The sequence below is a fragment of the Pristiophorus japonicus genome, chromosome 1, assembly GCF_044704955.1.
Source record: "Pristiophorus japonicus isolate sPriJap1 chromosome 1, sPriJap1.hap1, whole genome shotgun sequence".
Classification (NCBI taxonomy): Eukaryota; Metazoa; Chordata; class Chondrichthyes; family Pristiophoridae; genus Pristiophorus; species Pristiophorus japonicus.
In genome coordinates this window covers 189,452,978-189,475,685 of record NC_091977.1, presented here as the reverse complement: position 1 = coordinate 189,475,685, position 22,708 = coordinate 189,452,978, and the positions used below count along the sequence as shown (strand labels likewise).

Genomic DNA, 22,708 nt, shown 5'->3' with positions numbered 1-22,708 from the left:
GCATGTGACCACTCCCAAACAAACCTCCTGGGCACTTGAAAACCAGCGCACATCAAAATATCAGCGCAGAAAGATGCCATTGTTTTTATGCAAAGTTTTGGAGGGAGTCAAGAACACATTAAATCATCAAGCTTAATTTTTTCCAACTGAAAATGCAGAAAATGGAAGCTTCATGCAATTCTTCAATTTTGGATTTTTAAAAAAGTGCCACACCACCACTGGACTCGAGGGTCGGAGCGTCGGCCGGCAGAATCGGTACCTCGCCCAGACACAAGAGCTCGGGGTTCGGCTTCAAAAGAAGCCTGGTTGGGAGGGGGTGTGGAAGCCGAACTGAAGGGATGAGAACCTTTACACTATGTAGCAAGCAGCAGTAAATTAAGCCCGGGGGGGGGTTCCCGATCTAAGCAAGCATATTGAACATGCGCAGACCTAGGTGTGATTAATACTAGGTTGTCGACCTTGGGGAGAGAGACAACAAAGAAGCTTGTCCTGCTGTTTTGAGCTTCTTCCACAGGTACAATTTAATCATGGGGGCGATACTGACAATGCCATACCTCGTGCAAGCCTTCTGCGTGATGGTGCTGTGCTGTGGAGGAGACAATTGATTCGACGTCATCGCATGAGGAACCTCCGAGCCCATAGGATGATAGGCAGGAGGCTTTACCCACATCGGGTATATCGAGACAGACGTTGATACCTGCAGCTGAGTGATGCAGACTGTGTGAGAAGGCTGCGTTTCCACAAAGAAGTTGTAACCGAGGTATGTGAGTTAGTAAAAGCAGATCAGTAACCTAGAAGCTTCAGGAGGACTGCTTTGTCAGTTAAAGTGAAGGTTACAGCTGCACTTTCATTCTATCCATCTGGATCGTTCCAGGCCACAACTGGGGATGGGTGCGTCATTTCTCAACATGCAACACATATCTGCATTCGGCAGGTGACTGCTGCACTATATGCCCGGAGGAATGATTACATAAAGTTCCCCATGACAATGCGTGAAAGGGCTGTGAGCTTCTCCAGGTTTGCTGGCTACCCAAAGGTACAGGGCTGCATTGATTGTACCTACATCGCCTTGTGAGCACCTTTGGAGGATTCCGAGATATGCAGGAACAGTAAAGGCTTCCACTCCGTTAATGTGCAACTCGTGTGTGATGACATGCATTGCATCATGTCAGTTGATGCCAGATATCCTGGGAGCACCCATCATGCGTTCATCCTATGCGAGAGCGCTATATCTGCCATGTTTCAGCAGCAGCCAGAAGGGCAGAGCTGGCTACTGGGAGACAAAGGATATGGCCTCGCCACCTGGCTGATGATGCCCCTACACGTAACCCGGACAGAAGCTGACCGGGAATACAATGTGTCGCACATTGTGACGCGCAGCATAATAGAGAGGACCATTGGCATCTTGGAACAGCGTTTCCGATGCCTGGACCATTCTGGAGGTTACTTGCAATACTCCCCTGAGATTGTCGGTCAGTTCACTGTTGTGTGTTGCATGCTGCATAACTTATTCATCATGAGGCAGCAGCAGCTGTAGGAGAAGACCCACCTGCAATGAGAGTGGCTGATGAGGAGGAAGATGCAGATGATGAGGATGAGGACGAGGAAGCCACGCAACTACCTGAACCCCGTAAACAATTGCTCGAGCCTTGCACCAGCAGCTCATCCGTGAATGCTTTGCTGCCTGAAAGCTCAGCAGCAACTATTCAAAATGGACCATGTTTACTGTTTGGACCTGTTCCGTAATGTTGTGTTAATGGAACAAATAATAGAAATGATTCAGTTATAATTTAAATATATTTTAGTCAAAAGTTTAACATTTGTTTGTACTTAACTTTAATAAAAATATTCTTGTATCAAACTTTAAAGTTTTCAGTTAAGATCACTATAAACTTTTAAACTTGTAAATTTACATAATTTACAAAAAACTTTTAATTTGAGAACAGTTACAACAGTAACAATAATAATAACAACAGCAAAGAAAGACTGCATCCATCTCTCCTCCACCTTATTCTAAGACCGCTCACTGCGCTTGGTCTTGTGGACTCCGCCCCTGCCCGCAGACAGTGGCGCAGCCTTTCTCGGGTTGATACCAAGCTTATTCTTTCGAACATCTCGGGTAATGCGCACTTCTTGATGGGGGGGTGGCGGCGTGTGCAGGCGGTAATGTGAAAGGCCCGGATTGGGCCTTGTCAGAGGCTGGTCTGGGGATTGGAGTGGGAGTGGCGGTTGATTCCGTCAATGGCTGTGAGGTCTGGGCGTGTTCCCTTTTTGCAGCAGCTAACTCCGACATTCCGTCCCTCTTGTGCCCAGATAGTGTCTCAACTACCTCTCTCATGTTCGCCGACAGTGTGACATTCCCTCCCTCATGTTGACCAACAGTGTGTCAACTACCTGCAACATTCCCTCCCTCATGTTCACTGACAGCGCTTCAGCTACCTGCGACATTCCCTCCCTCATGTGCACCGACATTGTATCAGCTGCCTGAGACATTCCCTCCCTCATGTTCTTGGACAGTGTTCCCATTTCTCGCGGGAGTGCTGTTACTTCTGCCGACAGTCCCGATACCTCATCACCCACTCCACTGATGGTGTCCAGGAGGGATCGTGTAAGGTCAATGCTCTCCGCACTCATTGCCATCATCTGAACCAAATCTGTTAGATCCTGCACCTCGGAGGTGCCTGAGAGTGCCTCGCTGCATCTCACTGGGACCCGCAGCCTCGGATGGTGGGGCCCTGGGTGTGCCTTGCTGCACCCCACTGGAATCCCCAGCCTCGGACCGTGGGAAACTATGGAATGTCCCAACAACACTCGTACCACTCAGGAAAGGGCCTGGTATCTCAATGGGCGGCACCTGCACCTCCTCCAAAGTGAGTACAACAGTGGGGGCTTCATCCATCACCTCCCCCTCACCCTCATGCTCTTGGTCAGGAAGGTGGGATTGGAAGATGTTTTCCTCTTCAGGCTCGTCCGCATCTGAATCTTATTCTGCATCGTCAGGGTTGGCCTCCAGTTCTGCAAAATATAACAGAACAGACAAATGGTTAGCAGCAGAGGAGGGGGCAGGGTGGTATGAGTAGGCTCACACAGTGCAGGCAGCAGGATGATTTAAAGGACCATGATGGATGATAGCACATTGCATCAACCAAAGCGTAGCTGATAGAGACATCCCCATGAACCGAAGTATGGCTAGCCCACGCAGTACTTAACATTTAGCAAAGCCAGACTGGAATTTGCAGGACTTACTCTCTCCTTCGAGTGTAGGCCCAGATTGTGCAGTGGTGGTTGCTTTTCTCCAGGCAGGACCCATCAAAGCAGCGACCCTCTCTTCCAAGTGTGTCAGTGGGTGCAGATTTGCTGGGCCTCCTTCTGTTCGAGTTCTCTCTCTTTTGTGCCACCTTCCTCTACAAAGATGAAAATATAATGTTTTAAAGAGGGTGTCTTTCTGCTGGGTAGGACATATACAGATGATCAAATTTACAATTGTAATTCCAGTGAATAAATGAAAATATTACTTGCACTAACTATTGTGTTCCTAACACAGATGAGACTGCACACAGGGAGGTTAAAGTAACAGTGACCTCAGTCTTTATTAAGACACTCCAGAGTGAGGAACAGACCTTAGGGGCCGGCTTATATACAGTGCTCCCAAGGAATGCTGGGATCCCTTGGGACTTCAGGGGATGCGCTCCCTGGTGGCGGAACATGGGAGTGCATGCTTTACAGATACACAACATCACTCTCCCCCAAAGTCAAAGTGAAAACTATTTACAAGGTGAGGTGGTCGGGAACCTTTCTTTCCCTGGTGGACCGCCTCGGTACAAATGTCTGTTCTGGTGTGTTGGCTGTGTCCTCGCTGGGCTGGCGTGTTGTTGGCTCTGCAGGGCTGCTGGGTGAGCCTGGCCTTGCTGGGCTGTTGGGCGTGATGGGTTTGATTTCCTGGTCTGGGGTGGTGTCGTTGATCCTTTGGGTGTGCGTTGTGGGCTCGAAAAAGGTGGTGTCTGCTGTGGGTTGTTCAGGGCAGTCTGTGAACCGCAGCATCGTTTGGTCCAAGTGCTTTCTGCAAATTTGTCTATTGTCTAGTTTGACTATAAACACCCTATTCCCTTCTTTAGCTATCACCGTGCCCGCAATCCACTTGGGACCATGTCCATAGTTTAGCACATGCACAGGGTCATTCAGATCAATTTCTTGTAACACAGTGGCGCGACCATCGTTTACATTTTGTTGCTGCCGCCTGCTCTCTCTCTACCTGATCATGCAGGTTGGGGTGAACCAATGAGAGTCTGGTTTTAAGTGTCCTTTTCATGAGTAGCTCAGTCGGGGGCACCCCTGTGAGTGAGTGGGGTCTTGTGCGGTAGCTGAACAGTACTCAGGACAGGCGGGTTTGGAGTGAGCCTTCTGTGACTCGTTTGAGGCGCTGTTTTGATTGTTTGTACTGCCCGCTCTGCCTGCCCATTGGAGGCTGGTTAAAACGGGGCCGAGGTGACAGGTTTGATCCCATTTTGGGTCATGAATTCTCTAAATTCGGCACTGGTGAAACATGGCCCGTTGTCACTGACCAGTATGTCAGGCAGGCCGTGGGTGGCAAACATGGCCCTCAGGCTTTCAATGGTGGTGGTGGCGGTGCTTCCTGACATTATTTCACATTCAGTCCATTTTGAAAAAGAATCCACCACCACCAGGAACATTTTACCGAGAAACGGGCCCACATAGTCGACATGGATCCTCGACCATGGTCTGGAGGGCCAGGACCACAAACTTAGTGGTGCCTCTCTGGGCGCGTTGCTCAACTGAGCACTTTTGCTGCATTGCCGTACACAGGACTCTAAGTCAGAGTCGATACCGGGCCACCACACGTGGCATCTGGCTATCGCTTTCATCATTACTGTTGTGTCCTTACACAGTACTATAAATTCACACGAGGCACATTCTGCAGACAAAGTCACTCTGTGACCTAACCTTTATTCACACAGGACCAAGAAGTGATAAAGGTGGGTGGAGCTTCCCCTTTTATACCTGAAAGACCTGTCGAGGAGTGTCTCCCACAAGTTCACCCCCTGTGGTCAAGGTGTGCATTTCTTAGGTGTGTATAGTATGCAGTGTTGTTACATGAAGGTTACAGTTACATGAAGGTTACATACATGACATCACCTCCCCACCCCCCGCCCCCTCCACCCCACGTCTTGTGGGGTCAAAGATTAAGTCTTTCAGGCGGTCGACGCTCTCGTGGAGCGCTGTAGTTGGGGCTCTGGTTGTTGAGCCTTGGCATGCGTATCTGTCCTCTGTGGTGATTCCGGCTCGTCCGGGCTGGCCGCAGGGACTGTGCATGCTGCTGAAAGTTCTTGTTGCTCGTTCACTGGCGGTGGTGTGGGCAGCATCCCATGATATTCCTCAGGTTCCTCAGTGGCCATGCTGAACCTTTTTTTTACTTGGTCCAGATGCTTGCAGCATATCTGTCCATTGTTAAGTCTGACCACGATGAACCTATTCCCCTCTTTGCCAATTACAGTACCCTCAAGCCACTTGGGTCCCAAAGCATGATTAAGAACAAATACAGGATCATCGATTTCTATACATCTCCCTTTTGAGTTACGGTCATGGTACTCATATTGCGACTGGCGCTTACCTTCAACAATGTCTGACAGGACTGGATGAATGAGGGACAGCCGAGTTTTTAGTGTACGTTTCATGAGTAGTTCCGCGGGCGGGACTCCCGTGAGCAAAGGCGGTCGGGACCTATAGGCCAGCAGGAGGCGCGATAGGCGGCATTGAAGGGAGGGTCCTTAAATCCGGAGCATGCCTTGTTTTATGATTTGGACCGCATGTTCCGCCTAGCCATCGGAGGCTGGCTTGAACGGTGCTGCCCTGACATGTTTGATGCCATTACCCGACATGAACTCCTGGAATTCACAGCTAGTGAAACACGGGCTGTTGTCGCTAACCAGGATGTCCGGCAAGCCGTGGATCGCAAAGACCGCACACAGACCCTCCACAGTGGTGGATGTCGTGCACGAATTCAATATGATGCACTCGATCCATTTCGAGTACGCGTCAACAACAATAAGGAACATTTTTCCCATGAACGGGCCCGCGTAGTCTACGTGAATACGTGACCATGGCCTGGTGGGCCAGGGCCACGGGCTGAGTGGGGCCTCCCTGGGGGCATTGCCCAGCTGGGCACACGCCATGCACCTGCGAACACAGTGTTCCATTTCTGCATCAATTCCCGGCCACCATACATGTGACCGGGCAATGGCCTTCATAAGCATGATGCCTGGGTGCTCGTTGCCTTCTGGGGCATGATTACCTGGCTGCCCCATAGTAGGCAGTCAGCTTGGATGGAGAACTCATCCATCCGTCTGTGAAACGGTCTGACCTCCTCAGGGCATGCTCCGTGTGCGGGCGCCCAATCCCCAGTCAGGACACATTTCTGAATCAAGGATAGGAGGGGATCTCTGTTAGTCCAGATTTTGATCTGGCGGACTGTGATGGGGGAGCCTGCGCTGTCAAAAGCATTGACGGCCATGACCATCTCAGCACTTTGCTCCGCTGCCCCCTCAGTGGTGGCCAGTGGAAGCCTGCTGAGCGCGTCAGTGCAATTTCCGGTGCCTGGCCGGTGCCGTATGGTGTAGTCATACGCAGCCAGCGTGAGAGCCCACCGCTGTATGCGAGCTGACGCATTGGCATTGACAGCTTTGCTGTCTGACAACAGGGATGTTAACGGCTTGTGGTCTGCTTCTAACTCGAACATTCTGCCGAAAAGGTACTGGTGCATCTTTTTCACCCCATAGACACATGCGAGTGCTTCCTTTTCAACCATCCCATATCCCCTTTTTGCTTGGGAGAGTGACCTGGAGACATAAGCCACAGGTTGGAGTTGGCCCTCATCATTACTCTGCTGCAACACGCACCCAACCCCATAGGATGATGCATCACATGTCAAAACCAATTTCTTACAGGGGTTGTATAGGGTCAATAGTTTATTAGAACAAAGTGAGTTCCGCGCCCGATTGAACGCCCGTTCCTGACAGTCCCCCCAAAACCAATCGCAACCCTTACGCAGGAGCACGTGTAGTGGCTCTAACAATGTGCTTAAGTTCGGCAGAAAGTTCCCGAAGTAGTTCAGTCGTCCCAGAAATGAACGCAACTCCGATGTGTTGCCGGGCCTGGGCGCACGATGAATCGCCTCCGTTTTGGATTCGGTAGGCCGAATCCCGTCTGCAGCAACCCTCCTGCTCAAAAACTCGACCTCTGGAGCCAAAAACACACGCTTGGACTTCTTTAGTCGCAGGCCTACCTGGTCCAGTCGGCGTAGCATCTCCTCCAGGTTGTGGAGGTGTTCCTCGGTGTCTCGACTCGTGATGTCGTCCTGAAATACGATTGTTCCAAGGATGGATTTGAGCAGGCTTTCCATGTTGCTTTGAAAGATAGCGGCTGCTGAATGAATGCCAAATGGACACCTGTGTGCAGACAATCAACCCCTTGTGCGTGGTGATGGTGGTCAGTAGCTTGGATTCTTCGGTCAGTTCCTGGGTCATGTAGGCTGAAGTGGGGTCCAACTTGGTGAACAGCTTGCCTGCCAGCGTGGCAAAAAGATCCTCCGCTCTCGGAAGCGGGTATTTGTCTTGTAGTGACACTCGGTTGATCGTGGCCTTGTAGTTGCCACAGATCCTGACTGAGCCATCCGTTTTTAGGACAGGGACGATGGGGCTTGCCCAGTCGCTGAATTCAACGGGAAAAATTATGCTCTCTTAGCAACCTGTCCAACTCACTCTCAATTTTCTCCCGCATCACATACGGCACAGCTCTGGCTTTGTGGTGCACTGGTCTGGCGTCCGGGGTGATGCATATCACAACTTTGGTACCTTTGAAAGTCCCGACACCAGGTTGAAATAGTGACTCAAATTTCTGTAAGACCTGTGAGCATGAACTTCACTCCACAGATGAAATGGCATGCAGATCCCCCCCATTTCCAGTTCATCTCGGCTAGCCAGCTCCTCCCCAAAAGCGCGGGACCATTTCCCGGGACAATCCAGAGCGACAGCTGGTTCTCTGATCCATTATATGTGACCACCAACATTGCACTGCCGAGCACTGGGATGATCTCTTTGGTGTACGTCCGTAATTGCGTGTCAATGCGTTCTAGTTTGGGTCTGCTAGCTCTTAGTGGCCATAGTTTCTCGAATTGTTGGACATGCATAAGTGCCTGTGTCCAGCTCCATGCGTACCGGGATGCCAGTTAATAGGACTTTCATCATCATAGGTGGCGTTTTTGTATATGAGCTGTGGATGTTTGCCACCTGAACCTGCTGAACTTCAGCGTCCAAAAGGGGAAGCTCCACCCACCTTCATCACTTCTTGGTCCTGTGAATAAAGTTTAGGTCACAGAGTGACTTGGTCTGCAGAATGTGCCTCGTGTGAATTTATAGTAGTATATAAGGACACAACATTTGGCGACGAGTAACGGAAATCAACGACTCACGAGAATGGCCACCAGTAGCACAGAGGAACAATACTGTGTTGGTGAGGACTGGGACGATTTCGTTGAGAGGCTCCAGCAGAGCTTTGTCACGAAGGACTGGCTGGGAGAGGCAGTGGCTGACAAGCAAAGGGCGCATTTACTGACCAGCTGTGAAGCTAAGACGTACGCGCTGATGAAAGACCAGCTCCCACCCGAGAAGCCGGCGGACAAAACCTTCGAGGAGCTCAGCAAACTGATCGGTGAGCACCTCAAACCGGCGAGCGGTATACACATGGCCCGACACCAATTCTATACACACCGACGTCTGGAAGGACAGAACATACCGGACTTTGTTGCGGACCTTCGGCACTTGGCCAGCTTCTGTAAGTTCACAGACGCCTGCAGGGGGGAGATGTTACGGGATTTCTTCATTGAGGGCATTGGTCATGCCGGGATTTTCAGAAAGCTAATTGAGACCAAGGACTTGACCTTGGAAGCAGCGGCATTGATGGCTTAGACCTTCATGGCTGGGGAGGAGGAAACCAAGAAGTGATGAAGGTGGGTGGAGCTTCCCTTTTTATACCTGAAAGACCAGGCTAGGAGGGTTTCCCACAAGTTCACGCCCTGTGGTCAAGATGTGCATTTCTTCGGTGTATATAGTATGCAGTGTTGTTACATGAAGGTTACAGTTACATGAAAGTTACATACATGACATCTACTTTACCTGGGTGTGTGCTGTGGAGATCCGAGATGAACGTCTCCCTGCCCTTTTTAGGTAGCACTACGCGGTTACCCCACAACAGGCAGTCTGCCTGAATGGACAGCTCGTCCTTTCGCCGCTGGAACGGCTTGATTAGCTCTTGCATTTCAACGGGGATGCTGGCCCAGCTCCCCTGCAGTACATAGTTTTTTACTAGGGACAGCAGAGGATCTTGGCTGGTCCAAGTCCTAATCTGGCGGGCCGTGACAGGTGATTTATCATTTTCAAATGCTTCCATGACCATCAACAAGTCTGCGGGCTGCGCCACCATCAACAAGTTTGCAGGCTGCGCCATTTCCACCCCCGTGATGGGCAATGGTAGCCGACTGAGAGCATCCGCACAGTTCTCGGTGCCTGGCCTGTGACGGATGGTGTAGTTATACACTGATAGCACGAGTGCCCACCTTTGTATGCGGGCTGAGGCATTATTATTTATCCCCTTGTTTTCAGCAAACAGGGATATGAGGGGCTTGTGATCGGTTTCCAGCTCAAATTTGAGGCCAAACAGGTACGGATGCATTTTCTTCACCCTGAACACACACGCTAATGCCTCTTTCTCAATCACGCTGTAGGCCCTCTCGGCCTTCGACAAACTCCTGGACGCATAGGCGACAGGTTGCAACTTCTCCGCAACGTTAGCTTGTTGTACTACACACCCGACTCCATACGACGACACATCACATGCTCGCATAAGTCTTTTACACAGGTTATACAATACAAGCAGCTTGTTGGAGCATAAAATGTTTCTGGCTTCCTCAAAAGCAATTACTTGGTTTTTATCCCCATACCCAGTTCTCACCTTTACGCAATAACACATGTAGGGGCTCTAAGAAGGTGCTTAACTCCGGTAGGAAGTTACCAAAATAGTTGAGGAATCCCAGGAACGACCGCAGCTCCGTGACGTTCTGTGGCCTGGGCGCGTTCCTGATAGCCTCTGTCTTGGTGTCTGTGGGCCGAATGCTGTCCGCCGCGATCTTTCTCTCCAAAAACTCCACTTCTGTTGCCACGAAGACGCATTTCGACCTCTTCAGCCGCAGCCCTACATGATCCAGTCGCTGGAGGACCTCCTCCAGGTTTTGTAGGTGCTCGACGGTGTCCTGACCTGTGACCAATACGTTGTCCTGAAAAACCACCATGCGTGGTACCGACTTGAGTAGGCTCTCCATGTTTCTCTGGCAGATCGCTGCAGCCGACCGAATTGCAAACGGGCATCTGTTGTGGATGAACAGTCCCTTGTGTGTGTTGATGCAGGTGAGGCCCTTCGAAGACTCTTCCAGCTCCTGCGTCATGTAGGCCCAAGTCAGGTCGAGCTTGGTGAACGTGTTGCTTTCTGCCAGCGTCGCAAATAGGTCATCTGCCTTAGGTAGCGGGTATTGGTCCTGTAACGAGAAATGATTAATAGTTACTTTATAATCACCGCAAATCCTGACTGTGCCATCACTTTTGAGTACTGGAACAATCGGGCTGGACCACTCGCTGAATTCCACTGGGGAGATGATGCCCTCGCGTTGCAGCCTGTCCAGCTCATTTTCCACTCTCTCCCTCATCATGTGAGGAACCGCTCGCGCCTTGTGGTGAACGGGTCTTGCCTCTGGGACCAAGTGGATTCACACCTTCGCCCCGGAAAAGTTTCCAATGCCTGGCTCAAAAAAGGAAGGAAATTTGTAAAGAACCTGGGTACATGAGGCCTCATCGACATGTGATAGCGCTTGGATGTCATCGCAGTTCCAGCGGATTTTGCCCAGCCAGCTCCTTCCAAGCAGTGTGGGGCCATCGCCCGGGACAATCCAGAGTGGCAGTTCACGTACCGTGCCCTCGTAGGTGACCTTGACTATGGCGCTGCCCAGGACAGTGATAAGCTCTTTGGTGTACGTTCTCAGTTTCGTGTGGATAGGGCTCAGGGCTGGTCTGAGTGCCTTGTTGCACCACAGTCTCTCAAACATCTTTTTAGTCATGATGGATTGGCTAGCGCCAGTGTCCAGTTCCATGGCTACAGGTAAGACATTCACTTTTACATTTAGCATTATAGGTGGACATATTGTCGAAAAAATCCTCTGCCACGTGGTGGTTAGCAGGTTTTGCAGAGCTTGCAGCTCGTCTGCAAGCTCGTTGCAGGTGACTCATTGTTCCACAGCTCTTGCAAACATACCCTTTGAAGCAGCATAGAAACATAGAAACATAGAAAATAGGTGCAGGAGTAGGCCATTCGGCCCTTCTAGCCTGCACCGCCATTCAATGAGTTCATGGCTGAACATTCAACTTCAGTACCCCATTCCTGCTTTCTCGCCATACCCCTTGATCCCCCTAGTAGTAAAGACCTCATCTAACTCCTTTTTGAATATATTTAGTGAATTGGCCTCAACAACTTTCTGTGGTAGAGAATTCCACAGGTTCACCACTCTCTGGGTGAAGAAGTTCCTCCGCATCTCGGTCCTAAATGGCTTACCCCTTATCCTTAGACTGTGACCTCTGGTTCTGGACTTCCCCAACATTGGGAACATTCTTCCTGCATCTAATCTGTCTAACCCCGTCAGAATTTTATATGTTTCTATGAGGTCCCCTCTCATTCTTCTGAACTCCAGTGAATACAAGCCCAGTTGATCCAGTCTTTCTTGATAGGTCAGTCCCGCCATCCCGGGAATCAGTCTGGTGAACCTTCGCTGCACTCCCTCAATAGCAAGAATGTCCTTCCTCAGGTTAGGAGACCAAAACTGCACACAATACTCCAGGTGTGGCCTCACCAATGCCCTGTACAACTGTAGCAACACCTCCCTGCCCCTGTACTCAAATCCCCTTGCTATGAAGGCCAACATGCCATTTGCTTTCTCAACCGCCTGCTGCACCTGCATGCCAACCTTCAATGACTGATGTACCATGACACCCAGGTCTCTTTGCACCTGCCCTTTTCCTAATCTGTCACCATTCAGATAATAGTCTGTCTCTCTGTTTTTACCACCAAAGTGGATAACCTCACATTTATCCACATTATACTTCATCTGCCATGCATTTGCCCACTCACCTAACCTATCCAAGTCGCTCTGCAGCCTCACAGCATCCTCCTCGCAGCTCACACTGCCACCCAACTTAGTGTCATCCGCAAATTTGGAGATACTACATTTAATCCCCTCATCTAAATCATTAATGTACAGTGTAAACAGCTGGGGCCCCAGCACAGAACCTTGCGGTACCCCACTAGTCACTGCCTGCCATTCTGAAAAGGTACCCATTTACTCCTACTCTTTGCTTCCTGTCTGACAACCAGTTCTCAATCCATGTCAGTACACTACCCCCAATCCCATGTGCTCTAACTTTGCACATCAATCTCTTGTGTGGGACCTTGTCGAACGCCTTCTGAAAGTCCAAATATACCACATCAACTGGTTCTCCCTTATCCACTCTACTGGAAACATCCTCAAAAAATTCCAGAAGATTTGTCAAGCATGATTTCCCTTTCACAAATCCATGCTGACTTGGACCTATCATGTCACCTCTTTCTAAATGCACTGCTATGACATCCTTAATAATTGATTCCATCATTTTACCCACTACCGATGTCAGGCTGACCGGTCTATAATTCCCTGTTTTCTCTCTCCCTCCTTTTTTAAAAAGTGGGGTTACATTGGCTACCCTCCACTCCATAGGAACTGATCCAGAGTCAATGGAATGTTGGAAAATGACTGTCAACGCATCCACTATTTCCAAGGCCACCTCCTTAAGTACTCTGGGATGCAGTCCATCAGGCCCTGGGGATTTATCGGCCTTCAATCCCATCAATTTCCCCAACACAATTTCCCGGCTAATAAGGATTTCCCTCAGTTCCTCCTCCTTACTAGACCCCCCGACCACTTTTATAACCGGAAGGTTGTTCGTGTCCTCCTTCGTGAATACCGAACAAGTACTTGTTCAATTGGTCCGCCATTTCTTTGTTCCCCGTTATGACTTCCCCTGATTCTGACTGCAGAGGACCTACGTTTGTCTTTACTAACCTTTTTCTCTTTACATATCTATAGAAACTTTTGCAATCCGTCTTAATGTTCCCTGCAAGCTTCTTCTCATACTCCATTTTCCCTGCCCTAATCAAACCCTTTGTCCTCCTCTGCTGAGTTCTAAATTTCTCCCAGTCCCCAGGTTCGCTGCTATTTCTGGCCAATTTGTATGCCACTTCCTTGGCTTTAATACTATCCCTGATTTCCCTTGATAGCCACGGTTGAGCCACCTTCCCTTTTTTATTTTTATGCCAGACAGGAATGTACAATTGTTGTAGTTCATCCATGCGGTCTCTAAATGTCTGCCATTGCCCATCCACAGTCAACCCCTTAAGTATCATTCGCCAATCCATCCCAGCCAATTTACGCCTCATACCTTCAAAGTTAGCCTTCTTTAAGTTCTGGACCATGGTCTCTGAATTAACTGTTTCATTCTCCATCCCAATGCAGAATTCCACCATATTATGGTCACTCTTCCCCAAGGGGCCTCGCACAACGAGATTGCTAATTAATCCTCTCTCATTACATAACACCCAGTCTAAGATGGCCTCCCCCCTAATTGGTTCCTCGACATATTGGTCTAAAAAACCATCCCTTATGCACTCCAGAAAATCCTCCTCCACCGTATTGCTTCCAGTTTGGTTAGCCCAATCTATGTGCATATTAAAGTCACCCATTATAACTGCTGCACCTTTATTGCACGCACCCCTAATTTCCTGTTTGATGCCCTCCTCAACATCACTACTACTGTTTGGAGGTCTGTACACAACTCCCACTAACGTTTTTTGCCCTTTGGTGTTCTGCAGCTCTACCCATATAGATTCCACATCATCCAAGCTAATGTCCTTCCTAACTATTGCCTTAATCTCCTCCTTAACCAGCAATGCTACCCCACCTCCTTTTCCTTTTATTCTATCCTTCCTGAATGTTGAATACCCCTGGATGTTGAGTTCCCAGCCCTGATCATCCTGGAGCCACGTCTCCGTAATCCCAATCACATCATATTTGTTAACATCTATTTGCACAGTTAATTCATCCACCTTATTACGGATACTCCTTGCATTAAGACACAAAGCCTTTAGGCTTGTTTTTTTAACACCCTCTGTCCTTTTAGAATTTTGCTGTACAATGGCCCTTTTTGTTCTTTGCCTTGGGTTTCTCTGCCCTCCACTTTTCCTCATCTCCTTTCTGTCTTTTGTTTTTGCCTCCTTTTTGTTTCCCTCTATCTCCCTGCATTGGTTCCCATCCCCCTGCCATATTAGTTTAACTCCTCCCCAACAGCACTAGCAAACACTCCCCCGAGGACATTGGTTCCGATTCTGCCCAGGTGCAGACCGTCCGGATTGTACTGGTCCCACCTCCCCCAGAACCGGTTCCAATGCCCCAGGAATTTGAATCCCTCCCTGCTGCACCATTGCTCAAGCCACGTATTCATCTGAGCTATCCTGCGATTCCTATTCTGACTCGCACGTGGCACTGGTAGCAATCCCGAGATTACTACTTTTGAGGTCCTACTTTTTAATTTAGCTCCTAGCTCCTTAAATTCATTTCGTAGGAACTCATCCCTTTTTTTACCTATGTCATTGGTACCAACGTGCACCACGACAACTGGCTGTTCTCCCTCCCTTTTTAGAATGTCCTGCACCCGCTCCAAGACATCATTGACCCTTGCACCAGGGAGGCAACATACCATCCTGGAGTCTCGGTTGCGGCCGCAGAAACGCCTATCTATTCCCCTTACAATTGAATCCCCTATCACTATCGCTCGCCCACTCTTTTTCCTGCCCTCCTGTGCAACAGAGCCAGCCATGGTGCCATGAACTTGGCTACTGCTGCCCGCTCCTGATGAGTCATCCCCCTCAACAGCACTCAAAGCAGTGTATCTGTTTTGCAGTGGGATGACCACAGGGGACCCCTGCACTACCTTCCTTGCACTACTCTTCCTGCTGGTCTTCCATTCCCTCGCTGGCTGTGGACCCTTCTCCTGCGGTAAGACCAACTCGCTACACGTGATACTCACGTCATTCTCAGCATCGTGGATGCTCCAGAGTGAATCCACCTTCAGCTCCAACTCCGCAACGCGGACCGTCAGTAGCCGGAGGTGGACACACTTCCCGCACATGTAGTCGTCAGGGACACTGGTGTTGTCCCCGTGTTCCCACATGGTACAGGAGGAGCATATCACGTGACCGAGCTGTCCTGCCATGACTTAACCCTTGGGTACACTTAAATTGGCGACAACAATGTTAAAAGTTACTGACTAATAAAGAAAAAGAAAAACTACTCACCAATCAGCAGCCAATCACTTACCACGTTGGCTGTGACGTCACCTTTTGATTTCTTTCTACTTCTTTTTTGACTTCTCTCAGCTGGAGCTGCACAAGTCACGCCTCTCTGGACTCTCGCCTCTCTCGACGCTCCCCGGACTGCTGAGCCTTTTATAGGCCGCTGCCTCTCTGGACTCTCGCCTCTCTCGACGCTCCCCGGACTGCTGAGCCTTTTATAGGCCGCTGCCTCTCTCGACTCCCGCGATTCCCGCCTCTCTCGACTCCCCGGACTGCTGAGCCTTTTATAGGCCGCTGCCTCTCTCGACTCCCGCCTCTCTCGACTCTCCCCGGACTGCTGAGCCTTTTATAGGCCGCTGCCTCTCTCGACTCCCGCCTCTCTCGACGCTCCCCGGACTGCTGAGCCTTTTTTAGGCCGCTGCCTCTCTGGACTCCCGCCTCTCTCGACTCCCCGGACTGCTGAGCCTTTTATAGGCCGCTGCCTCTCTCGACTCCCACCTCTCTCGACTCCCCGGACTGCTGAGCCTTTTATAGGCCGCTGCCTCTCTCGACTCCAGCATGAATAGGCTGGATGGAAACCTCCACAACGCCAACAAGGTGTGAATTGCCTTTATTCATCCCTTGTTGCGGACTCTGAGTCATCTGGGTTACCTGAGGCCTGCAGACTCGTGGTTGCTGCCCTGTACATTTCTGCTTGCAAACACAGTTCCAATTCATTTATGAACATTGCTAGCACTTGTGTGCTGAGAGATTTGTTTGGTGTTATCACTGGTGGACATAAACGCCTGTGCTATCGCAATGGCCTTACTGAGGGTCGGTGTCTCTACAGTCAAAAGTTTTCGTATGATGGTCTCGTGGCCAATGTCCAGTACAATAAAGTCTCTGAGCATTTGCTCCAGGTAGCCATCAAACTCACATTGACCTGCAAGTCGCCTTAGCTCGGCGACGTAGCTCGCCACTTCCAGACCTTCAGATCGCTGGCACGTATAGAACCGAGACCTCGCCATCAGCACGCTCTCCCTCGGGTTAAGATTCTCCCGAACCAGTGTACACAGCTCCTCATACGACTTATCTGTGGGTTTCACCGGAGCCAGAAGATTCTTCATGAAGCTGTAGGTCAGTACCCCGCAGACCGTTCGGAGGACCGCTCTCCTTTGTGCAGCGCTTCCTTCTCCGTCCAGCTCGTTGGCTACAAAGTACTGGTGTAGCTGTTCGACATAGGCTTCCCAGTTCTCACCCTTCGAGAACTTCTCCAGGATGCCCACAATTTGCTGCATCTTTGCGTTGGATTTGTGTACTCATCGCCAGTTATTGTGTTCCTAACACAGATGAGTCTGCACACAGGGAGGTTAAAGTAACAGTGACCTCAGTCTTTATTAAGATACGCCAGAGTGAGGAACAGGCCTTAGGGGGCCGGCTTATATACAGTGCTCCTAAGGGATGCTGGGATCCCTTGGGACATCAGGGGATGCGCTCCCTGGTGGCGGAACATGGGAGTGCATGCTTTACAGATACACAACACTAACTACTTGACCGAAGTCCTGCCACTTCTTTTTGCACTGGCCTCCAGACCTCAGGGTGGTCACCATTGCACAGTTAGCTTCTGCAAGTTGGTTCCAGTGTTTCTTTATTTCTTTTGGTGAAACTTTTATGTGACCTCCGCTGGTGTCCAGCTCGTGCCTTCTGGCCTCAGTTACTAGTGCCTCCCATTCATCCAGTAAGAACTTCTTGGTCCTTGAGCTGCATTGCATCTTGTATTGCAGCAGCAATTTTTCCAATGAGAATTAAAGTTCTTACACACAACTGGCTCTTTAAAAATGGCCGAATGCAGACCAGGAGCTGTACTGGGCTGCGCACCCATAGGAATCACGTCAAAAGCATCCTTTTTTTCTCGCGCATGCACAGAATGGGGGGACATTTTTTTTTCGCCGCAGGTGTTAAGCTCCACCCCCACCGCCCCCGAAGCTAAAGGAGAGGCTGCACGATGCCAATTTCAAAAAACAGAGCAGGGAAACTTGCTAATTATTTTTTTTGAGTAGTCGGGGCTAAAAAAAATGGGTGCATCTTTGGCGATACGCGAAAAATCGGCATTGGGGAAAATTGCGCTCATTGTTACTAAAACTTTGTTGCTGAATTTGAGCCATTTTGGACCATTTTTGTATTTCACTGCTGGATTCTCGAGACTTCGCTAAATTTGTAGGGGTCAAGTGGTTTGTTGCTGTTTCACAATTATTGGGCCAGAACTTACTGTAGGTGGTGAACAAACAAAACTCACCATTAGTTAGACTTTCCCTTGCCTGTTTAATTTCCCTGAGCTTTTGCACAGCAAGTTGCCGTAAGTGGGAGATCGAAACGGCGCTGCGCCCTTCACAGGCCATCTGGGACTTTTGTGAACAGGGCAAACAGCTATCACCAATCAGATTGAAGATTTGTTAATTAACAGCGCAGTCTAAACCAGGACGTGTAAGTTAGAATTGTGAATTCAATGTCAACTCAGGTACAGAAAGCAAAATAAAGAGTGGGAAAGAATGATTGGATTCAGAGAGAGAGACAGAAAGAAAAACATTTAAAAAATAATTATATTTAACTTAAAAATTTCCCACAACAATTAAAAGTTGAAGGAATGATACACCACACTTGTAAAAGTTAAATTTCAGTGCCGGAGAGGTTGTATGGCAGTAATTAAGATTTATCACACCATTGAAAAGGGTACTTAGACTGAAATGGACAAGCCCTAATTTTCTGTGGCGAGTTTAATCTGTATCTGCCATCCAAGTACAAGAATTTCACGCTGATCAATACATGTGCTTACGGAGAAGCGGTGCATCTCGGACAGCAAATTCAGGATTTTCACGCTTGCGCTGAAGTTGCTGTCTGATTTGCGCATAAATAACGATGAGCACTGTTTACCCTCACTGTTATTTTTACTGTAAATTCTGACCCAATATGAAATATGATTGGCTAATATTTCTTCAGTGTTGCCTAAATCTTATTTTATACAGTTGGCACTTAGGAATACCGTGAGCTCCTGTGTGTTTGGTAGCATTTCATTAAACTTGCTTTTTATTTTTTTTAGACCAGTGAAATGTTCGCAGCCCCTTGACTATACGACACAAACTATGATCCCTCAAGCAGCTTTGTAACATACCACAAATCACCTCATTTTGAGTGAAGTCTATGGCATTAAAGAAAATGTTTAGGTTTGATTTTGGCAGTTCTTTAAAAACTGTTAAGAAAGGCAAAACCTATTGGATACTTTGTCTTTCCCTGCTGTTTTAAAAGTAGCTTGCATTAGTATTGTTTAGCAGCAAACCATGTCAATAAAATGCAATAATTATCATCGTCTTGAAATGATTTTTTTTAGACGCACTTGAATAAATTGTATGAAGTTTTGATACTTTTCATTTGCTCAAAAGAAATACAAAACTAATATTTTAAATGGAATAATTTTATCAACAACTTGTTGTTTACATGATCTCTACATTTTGCATAGTATTGCAAAAATGATGTTTTTAAAGTGATGAGCAGTATTATTAATAAAAGTTTATTTCTTGCAGCGTATTTTGGGACCTCTACTGTGCAGCACCTGAAAGAAGAGAAACTTGTGAACATTCAAGTGAAGCAAAGGCCTTTCACGATTATGTAAGTCATATATCAAATCTGAGGGCCCTTCAATGACGACAATTCCATTTTCATTTTATAGACCTGAAGTTCAGTGCTTTGAACCTATTGCCTCAACACTGTGATCTAGTTCAAATCTTAGTTTAGCAGTTCTCAGAGACGAGTTTCTGCCGGAAAAGTATTGTGTGCAAAATGGGTTTGCCAGCTCACTGGAGATCTCTTGTGGACTGTAACAAGTTGCAATTATAATTTCAGATGTGTTGCAGAAGGAAGAACTGATTTTTTTACAATGACCAAAATAAGTTATTTTTACTTGCAATGTTTCCTGACTTTCTTCATCCTCTGATGTGAAGCCTTAATCACCTTGCCACATTGTAACCTCCCACCCGTCCCCCAAGTATGTTTGGAACTGCAGGATGACCAGACCTGTAAGAATCTCCATGACTGCAACCAATTTTGCTTTGAGGTAGATTCACAGGATGTGCAATTACAAACCAAATAAATGGATTGGTTGACTCATTTTATTTTTCCCTCTCCCATCTCTTCACCGCCCCCCCCCCCCACACAAGCCTTTGAAGTGATTTATCGATCAGAGTTCCTTGAATTATACATCATTTGAGCTTGGAGAATTTAAAGTTTAGATTTTCTTGTCTAAAGATGATGCTTTAACGCTTGTGGTAACTCAGGTAAAATAAATGTGGCTTACTACCTATGTTGAAGTAACACCGATAGGAAAATCAAGACTAAGTGTCTGACAATGCTGCAATTGTGAATCTTTGATTACTTGGTTCACAGCTGGTTCAGTTTTTTTTCTGTGAACAAGTACCTTTCAGTTAATTCAAAGCTTTTGATAAATAAGGAACTCTGAATGCTATCCTTAAAAGTAAGCCATTTAAAACAGTTCATGGATATGTAATTGATCATGGTGGTTTACTGAAAAATGAAGTGCAGGTAAGTGAAATATATAGGCTTGCCTTAGTGATTCATTTTTGGTAAGCCAACGAGTTCCATTGTGTATCTTATTTGTATAATAAATTGACTGGTTTTTACAAGTTTAAAAAAAATTAACAGCCTGGAATTTGCAATGGATAATAGCAGCGAATGAACAATGTTCATTGTTATTAGTACATTGAAACTGAGCGTAACATCAGGATGTCATGCATTCGCATCCAAACGCGGAAATCTTGAAGTTGTGGTCAGTCATTCACTGCTCCGACACTGGCTGTGCTGTGCCATCCCTCCCGCCTCAGGAAAACTGATGAAAACGTTGGCTCTTGTGCAGTAATACTGATGTTGAATACCTCATTAAAGGTTAGACGCTTTTGGATTAGATGTAACTGGGATTTTAACAGCGCATTGACTGCTAAACAAACGTTATGGGACTGAAGAACTAATTTAAATTTTGTGGAGTGTCAAATTTATCCATTTTAATTAAAAAAAATTTTTTTTAAGGAACTTAAAAAAAAAAGGTTTTACATTTTTTTTAAGTTTGTCCAACTGTATTTCAGGTTTGCCATTTCCTCATGTGAAAACCCCAATCTTTGTTTTGTTCTCTAACATTTTTAAAAAGCTAGAATCAAAGGACCTTACTCACTTCCTGGTTCGCTGTCTCTGAGAATTCTGCATTTTTATTGGCTGCTCAGGCAGCTTGTTGATGTCACAGCAGCTCATGTTGGCGATTCCCCATTAGCTTGCGTTGATTTCAGTTGCACGTCGGAAAAGCCAAACTTCTCACCACAATGATCTTTATTTTCTGGGGACTTAGCATTGTGAAACACAGTAACACAATTGTGTCAGTTACTGAGTTCAGTGTGGAGGTGGCTTGACTCATATATATATATATATATTATATAGTGGGTATTCAAAACAGCAGATAGTATTTGGCATTTTTTATTGTAATATCAGTCATGTTCAAGAATTAGGTAATATGGGAAATGTAGAATTATTGGCCCCAAGTTTCCACACGTGGCAAAACAGGCACCCCTCCGAGCTGGGCGCCCGTTTTTCGAGCCGAAAACGGCGCCTGAAAAAAAACGCGCTATTCTCGAGCACTTTGCAGCTCGATGTCAGCTTGGCGCGGTGCCGAGGGGGCGGAGCCTACCACTCGCGCCAATTTTGTAAGTAGGAGGGGGCGGTCACCATTTAAATGAGTTTTTTTCGCGCCGGCAACCCTGCGCGTGCGCGTTGGAGCATTCGCGCACGCGCAGTGTGAAGGAAACATTGGCACTCGGCCATTTTTGTAGTTCTTTGTAGCTGTTTAATTTTTTTACATTTTTTAATAAAACCACATTGCCCTTCCATGATCAGCACTGAGGCTTCTTGCAGAAGTGTGAAGGCTGCAGGAAGCCTCAGAAGTTGAGGCAGCCGTTTCCCGACGGGCCCGACCAACGGTCGGGAATGGCTGCCTCAACTTCTGAGGCTTCCTGCAGCCTTCTCACTGCCTCCCCCCCCCCCCCCCCCCCCCCCACCGCCGTCGGGAATGGGTCGGTCGGGCCCTTACTGCCTCCCCCCGCCTGCCGTCGGGAACGGGTCGGTCGGGCCCTTACTGCCTCCCCCCCTCGCCGTCGGGAACGGGTCGGTTGGGCCCTTACTGCCTCCACCCCCCCCCCCCCCAGCCGTCGGGAACGGCTGCCTCAACTTCTGAGGCTTCCTGCAGCCTTCTCCCTCCCTGAAAGGCCTGCATGAAGCACTTTCACACAGATAGGAACATGGTTTATTTAATCTTTTCTTTGCTTATAAATTTTTATTCAGGTTGGAATTATTTGTATAATATTTGTATAAGTATAACTAAGGATTTATTGTAGAATGTAATGACTTCCTTCCCTCCCCCTCCCCACCTCGTTCCGGACGCCTAATTTGTAACCTGCGCCTGATTTTTTAATGTGTAGACAAGGTTTTTTCAGGCCTACAAAAATCTTCACTTGCTCCATTCTAAGTTAGTTTGGAGTACGTTTTCACTGTGGAAACTTTCAAATCAGGCGTCAGTGGCCGGACACGCCCCCTTTTGAAAAGAAAATTCTGTTCAAAAGTGAAACTGTTCTACATGACTAGAACTGCAGAAAACTTAAATGTGGAGAATTGCGATTTCTAAGATACTCCATTCTCCACCAGTTGCTCCTAAAAATCAGGAGCAAATCATGTGGAAACTTGGGACCATTGTAACTCGTAGAAATAAAATTAGGAGTATTTTAGTTTCAAACAAACCAGAACATTTTGCAACTAAAATTTTAATCTTCATCCAAGGAATCATTGATAAAGTGAGGTATTTTCACCTCTTGCTTGAGGTGTGTGCAATGCGTAAGTAAATATTGATTCAAACTTTACATTTATGCTATCTCCTGTAATGTGGAAATTGCACAAGATAGCTGTGGTTGATGCTAGTTTCACTTTGCTTTTTTGTCATTTTGGTTTATTTATAGAGTACAAGGATTAGAAGTAGATGTGTTATTTAGTAGATCTTATAATTAAATGCTCCAAATACTACTTTTACTTTGATCTTTTAGTTAGCTAAGCAAACTGAAATCTAGTTTAGCAATGGGCAATAATGAATTATTAGTCCTTTTCAATATGTAAGCTGAGTTGCTCAATTTGG

General features: G+C 47.6%; 1 protein-coding gene across 3 annotated transcripts in view; it reads left to right on the top strand.

The window, feature by feature from the left end:
- Positions 1 to 22,708, top strand: part of ssbp2b (single stranded DNA binding protein 2b) — an 810,931-nt gene that overhangs the window by 231,209 nt on the left and 557,014 nt on the right. For all 3 annotated transcript variants that reach the window (XM_070885543.1, XM_070885533.1, XM_070885522.1), the window contains exon 4: positions 19,053 to 19,137. In XM_070885543.1, the coding sequence (XP_070741644.1) occupies positions 19,053 to 19,137 (85 nt within the window). The remainder of the gene's footprint in view (positions 1 to 19,052; positions 19,138 to 22,708) is intronic.